The sequence below is a fragment of the Rhinichthys klamathensis genome, unplaced genomic scaffold (genome assembly GCF_029890125.1).
Source record: "Rhinichthys klamathensis goyatoka isolate OS25496 unplaced genomic scaffold, OSU_Roscu_1.1 h1tg000755l_1, whole genome shotgun sequence".
NCBI lineage: Eukaryota > Metazoa > Chordata > Actinopteri > Cypriniformes > Leuciscidae > Rhinichthys > Rhinichthys klamathensis.
The window spans coordinates 89,001-95,000 of NW_026607161.1; the positions used below are offsets into that span (position 1 = coordinate 89,001).

At 39.4% G+C, this 6,000-nt stretch overlaps 2 protein-coding genes across 3 annotated transcripts in view; both read right to left on the reverse strand.

Moving 5' to 3' along the window:
• Window positions 1-457: 457 nt before the first annotated feature.
• On the reverse strand, window positions 458-2,794 carry LOC130077534 (deoxyuridine 5'-triphosphate nucleotidohydrolase-like). Of its 2 annotated transcripts, XM_056242810.1 has the most exons (7): window positions 2,688-2,794; window positions 2,105-2,255; window positions 1,867-1,958; window positions 912-956; window positions 754-828; window positions 610-680; window positions 458-539 (listed from the first exon to the last, which is right to left on the reverse strand). In XM_056242810.1, exons 1-7 carry the CDS (start codon window positions 2,746-2,748, stop codon window positions 483-485), a joined length of 552 nt encoding a protein of 183 aa, XP_056098785.1. In that variant the 5' UTR covers window positions 2,749-2,794; the 3' UTR covers window positions 458-482. The 2 variants fall into 2 exon arrangements, with proteins under 2 accessions (XP_056098785.1, XP_056098786.1); XM_056242811.1 differs by lacking the exon at window positions 2,688-2,794 and having other exon boundaries at window positions 2,105-2,456.
• A 731-nt stretch (window positions 2,795-3,525) lies between these two features.
• The window catches only part of slc12a1 (solute carrier family 12 member 1), a 41,944-nt gene continuing 39,469 nt past the window's right edge, over window positions 3,526-6,000 (reverse strand). Inside the window, exon 26 of the mRNA XM_056242809.1 lies at window positions 3,526-4,127. Coding sequence (XP_056098784.1) covers window positions 3,992-4,127 — 136 coding nt within the window. The 3' untranslated portion in view covers window positions 3,526-3,991. The remainder of the gene's footprint in view (window positions 4,128-6,000) is intronic.

Sequence of the window (6,000 nt, forward strand, 5' to 3'; positions counted from 1 at the left end):
TAGAAACACACAATGGTGACGCCAGTAAAACATTCACAGATGTTCCAGTGGATCCTTTAACAGCTAATTAATTCACTTTAATGAATATTACAGTAATGTAGAAAAATTTCTGGGTAACTGAGGGCAAAAAGTGAACAGTCAACACTAAGAAATATCATCATAAAATGTCATTTAATAACACTTTCAGAATCATGTACAAACTATTTGTATTGTCATTTTACATCAATCAGTGAAATAATCAATTGGTAACACTTTACAATAAGGTTTCATTAACCTGATCAATCCTTCTACAGCATTTATTAATATTAATGATAATCAACATTTACTAGTACTTCATTCAAATCAAAATTGTATTAGTTGTATTAGTTAATGCACTGTGAACTAACAAATACTCGCTCATTGTTAACAAACGAGGCCTTATTGTAAAGTGTTACGATGAACTGTGAAAAACATTTAAAGCAGCATTTCTACAGTTGAGGGTTTCAGTTGGTGCCGGTGGAGCCGAAGCCGCTTGCTCCTCTCACAGTCTCATCCAGCGTCTGAAACGAGGAAAACAGGATGAAACGGCTGATCACACACGGCTGATCACACACGGCTGACGAGGTTCACCTGTAACTCCTGCAGCTCCGGGTAACAGATCCTCTCGCAGATCAGCTGAGCGATGCGCTCTCCTTTCTTCACTGCAGGAGGAAACATGTCAGGTAACAACAGCTATAGGGGAGCTTTACACCATTCCTGCCACGTTCCGCTCACCTTCGAACGGCTCTTTGCTGAAGTTGAACAGCACGACTCCCAGATTCCCCCTGTAGTCCTCGTCCACCACACCCGCTGTAGAAACACGACACACACGTCAGGTCATTCATGACAATCATTCTGAGGTCATCAGTGAGGGTCGCGAGCGAGAGACGTACCGCCCACATCGATGAAGTGCTTCACCGCGAGACCCGAGCGAGGAGCTGCAACACAACACACAGCGTTAGGCAAAACACTCATGAACACGGGCAAATGTGGGCGGGGCTTGTGTCTGATTGGATGGTTTTGTAAAAAAGAAAAAGCACAAGTTGTCAAATTATAAGGTCAAAATTATGATAAAAAGTTTAATTTTAATGTTTTTAATCTCATGATTATGACAAATCAACTTTGACTTTTTAATCTCATGATTATGATTTATTAGAAATTATGAGATAAAAAGTTTGGCATGTCATTGTTATGAGGAAAAGTGTATATTTTCTGTATTATGAGGAATTAATGTATAATTATGAGGAAAAAGTCGAAATGAGATGTTGGAAATCCAATTCTCATCATTTTAACTTTTTCACTCATAATTATGACTATACACCACAATTTTGACTTTACTCTCACAATTGTCATACTTATGAATTATTAGAAATTATGAGAGAAAATGTTGGGCATGTCATTATTGAGGAAAAAGTTTAAATTAAAATAGTCAATTTGCAAAAACGCAAATGACATACTAAATTATAATTATGAGATTAAAATTGAGTTTGTCATTTTGGTTTTTAATGGCGTAATTATACATTTTTAGCACATACTCATCAAAATTATGGCTTAATGTATGAGGAAAAAGTCAAAATGAGATACTAAATCAAGATTGTGATCATTTCAACTTTTCCCCTAATAATTATGACTAGACACCACAATTTCGATCACAATCATAATTTTGATTTAGCATGTCGGAGGTTTCACTTTTATTTCATGACATTTTGAACTCCCCCCTCATTATTATGATTTAGCATGTCATAATTATGACTTGTGTCATTATTAAGATTTACCAAAGCATGATAGTTTTCTTGTGTGTGGAAATGAACGGATTCTGTGTATTGTGGCCGGACACGTGACTCTCACCTACTCTCCCGTAATATCCGTGTGGGACCGCGATCTGGATATCAGTCTTGACCAGAGCTTTATCCATCGGCCCGATGCTGTAGTCATATGCACTGAAACACACACACACACACACATAATCACCACGTGCATGTAACCACTGGAAATCCAAGTGCTTGCTGCAGTTTGAAAGATTTTAACCCACATTATTCCTCTAAATACAGCTGCAGAGAGGAAAAGCAGTGAGTGTAAGAATCACCTGTACAGGTCGAATCCCGCGGCTCGGTCCGATCCTCGGCTCGGTGTCGTGGCGTTTTCTGTCAGTTTGGCGAATTTGAGCACCTTTTGTTCTTCATGTCCGTTCACTGCATCACTCTTGCATCTTTTCTGCGGCGAAACCGCTTCTGTAACTTCAGAGCAGGGCATTTTACTGACGAGCGCGTGCAGAGCGATCCTCGGGACAAAACTACAGTGAGTGTGTGCTGTGATTCTGACTCTGAGCGCGCCAGAATCTCGCGCGCATTATTTGAACGACCCCACCGCGGGAAACGTTCTGAGTGGTGGGTACTGCATGACGTAAGGCGACATAACGTCGTCACACCAGAATATGTAGCAAGTTATTTAAATCAGTTGTCGGTATTAAATTATACGGCAAAATATATACCCTCCCTTTGTCAATGTATATCACATTTCAGCATTCGAATCACATTTTTATTCAATAATAAATTGGGAGAGTTAACTGTGATTTAGCCACTGCTAAAATGAAGTCCAATATTAACCTGCAGGCTGCAGTCAGATATTAACGGTCTATATTTCGCTTTAGTTTCTATAAAGCTTCTGACCTCTGAACACAAACCCGTATAAACCGCGAACAGCAGCGACAGAAACACACCGAACCATCATCTTCAACCGCCATTTGTGTTTGTGTGTGTTGCATTCTGGGAGTTGTAGTTTTTCCCATGTGCTTTCTGTGTAGTTTTTGGAGGCTGCAGCGAGGACCTCTTGAGGCTGTAACGGTCGTTTGAACTCACCTTCCATCGCGAGTCTCGAACGCGGTTAAGTTGATTCGGAGTGACGCGGAATTGTGAATGTGAAGCGGTTCATTCTGAGGGAGAGAGAAACTCGACACGACGGCGTCCTGTCAGCCTTAATACTCAGGTGAAATTAATTTCTTCTGATAATAACCCTTGAGCTGAACTTTATGGAACCCTGTTTCCGCCACAAAAACATGCTTTGGTAATTCATAATGACATAAAAAGTAGAAATTTGTCGAATGACATACAAAATCATAATTATGAAATTAAACCGTCGACTTTTCATCTCATAATTATGACTATGCATGCAGTCATAATAAATTATTTAATCAGGCATATCACACAAATAGTACAGTAACTTAAGGCGGAACCTATCGTTTCCACCACAAATACATGCTTTGGTAATTCATAATGACATAAAAAGTAGAAATTTGTCGAATGACATACACAATTATAATTATTACGAAGTCATAATTATGAGATTAAAACATAGAACTTGTGAATTTGTCAAAATTTCGACTTTTCAAGTCACAATTTAGACTTTTCATCAACTATGAAGTCATAAAAAAATATTTAATCAGGCATATCACACAAACAGTACAGTAACTTAAGCGGGAAACTCACTTTTACTATTGAGACATTCAAATGGATTTTCCAAAACTTTATTTACTGTGAGAAAACATTTATGTAATTGAATTTGAATATATAACATGAAACAATTTCACACAATCTTTCCCAGTACCACAGAAATATAAATAGGATTAACAAGATAATATAAGAATGTGCCGTCAGTGAACATATGTACAAAAACATGATACTTTCATTGATCATTCTGAATAATTTGACACTAAAGTGCTTTTATAGTGTTGACAGATATTTTATCCACGCATGTCCAGAAGGGGGCAGGATAGAGCAGGTGTTTTAAATATGCAACAATGTTTCAATCAGAAGTGTGCAGTTTATATCACATGCTAAATACTTTTTATTTAGCATTTTTAATGTGAATTTTATATAAAAATGTCTAATTAAATAATATGTCAAAAGAAATGATACACATACAATATGCATATTGCAGAAATAGCATGAGTAGTTGGGTAGTGTGTGTGTGTTGTTCATGAGTAGTAGGTCAACACACTCTGGTGGTTTCCACGGATCAGGAGAGTCGGCGGGAGATTCTTCGTGAGCGAGTCCAGCCAGGCCATGTACAGGTAATCTGAGACTGAGCCTTTACGAGCGATGGGCATGCTCCTGAAACACACACACACACACACACACACACTGTGTTACTCACATGATCAGCGTACTGACACACACACACACGATACTAGGGGTGGAACGGTACACAGAAGTCACGGTTCGGTTCATACCTCGGTTCAGACATCACGGTTCGGTACGATTTCGGTACAATGGAGGGAAAAGCAAAACAAAAATGCAGAAGGCATTGTATTTTTAAACTAAGTTTTTATTAATAAAGGCATAGAACCAGTTTATTTGTAGTGCACTGACAATAGTTTTATATAATTAGTTTATTAATTAAATTAATAAAAAGACAAAAAGACCTTGCGATATGTTTGGTAATTGTACTATTCATTTAAAATTATTTTGCTATATTTCAGATCAATATATTTGTTTTCCTTAATTTTAATTAACATTATTAATTGACAATGTAACATTATTCTCATCTGAATTATATAAATAATTGATTTCTGTATAAAATAATACTACCATTAAAAAGCATTAGATTTTCTTTTTTAATCAATGTAGAATGCGTAAGATTAGTGCTCCGAGGACGAGAAATGGAAACCAATGCAATGATGAATGTCCAAAAGATGGGACCCACAGACTGTTTTGAAATGGAGTTGGATAAATATGTTTTGCTTTTAAAACAGTGTGTGTGTGTGTGTGATTTTGTTTGGGTGACAGTTGTAGGTTACAGTTTGACAATAGTTTACAGTGTGACAAAAGCACAATGTTGTGTTTTATTGCGAGTGTACACAAATATAAGTAAACACTTTGCAGGAATGATCTGTATGAACAAAATGACGGTATGTTTTTTATGTTTCCACTGTTCGATCCGCTCGCGTCTCTCTCTCTCTCTCTCTCTCTCTCTCTCTCTCTCTCTCTCTCTCTCTCTCTCTCTCTCTCTCTCTCTCTCTCTCTCTCTCTCTCACACACACACACACACACACACACACACACACACACACACACACACACACAGTTCGATCGCGCCCGCGCGCCTCTCTCTCTCTCTCTCTCTCTCTCTCTCTCTCTCTCTCTCTCTCTCTCTCTCACACACACACACACAGTTCGATCACGCCCGCGCGCCTCTCTCTCTCTCTCTCACACACACACACACACACACAGTTCGATCGCGCCCGCGCGCCTCTCTCTCTCTCTCTCTCTCTCTCTCTCTCTCTCTCTCTCTCTCTCTCTCTCTTTCTCTCTCTCTCTCGCACACACACACACACACTCCAGCATTGCAATCTTGACATCGCTGCCTGTTCATTATGCGGTCACGGTCACACCAAACGCGAATAGAGCGTCAAATTCGCGTCTAGTTCGACGCTAGTCCAAAGTGAATAGGACGCGCGTATAAAGCCAACGTTTGAAGTGAACGCGCGTTCAGAGCTAAGCCGATGGTACAGATTATGTGTCCCTAAAGAACCCGCGTATCTAACAGTAGTTCCGCATTACATTAATTAATTTGCACGCGAGTTTTATTTATTTTTATACCGTGTATTCTCCGTGTAAATTCGTGCACCGAACCGTCACCCGTACCGTTTCGGTTCGATACGAATACATGTACCGTTCCACCCCTACACGATACTGATGAGCAGTGCTGGGGAAAGTTACTCTGAATTTGTAAAGAAACTCATTACAATATTGCGTTACTCCCTTAAAAAGTAACTAGTTGCTATACTTAGTTAGCCTGGAAATCCAGACCCAAATCTGAAAGATTAAGGGTCTGGCATTGAGTAATGAACATCGCCCAGCTCGAGGGGCGGCACCATAGTCCGGTCCCACCAGACTCTCGAACAGTTCATTCGTACAGAGAGTCTGGCCTCTCTCCGTTGACAAGCGTTAACTTCCCTGTAGGCGGGTCCTCTGTTGAAGTCCA

Coding starts and splice junctions, on each gene's coding strand:
- LOC130077534 (XM_056242810.1), bottom strand. CDS start 2,748: ATGATGGTTCGGTGTGTTTCTGTCGCTGCTGTTCGCGGTTTATACGGG. Junction 957..1,866: donor CGGATATTACGGGAGAGTAG/GTGAGAGTCACG, acceptor GTTGTGTTGCAG/CTCCTCGCTCGGGTCTCGCG. Junction 681..753: donor CAGCAAAGAGCCGTTCGAAG/GTGAGCGGAACG, acceptor TTCCTCCTGCAG/TGAAGAAAGGAGAGCGCATC.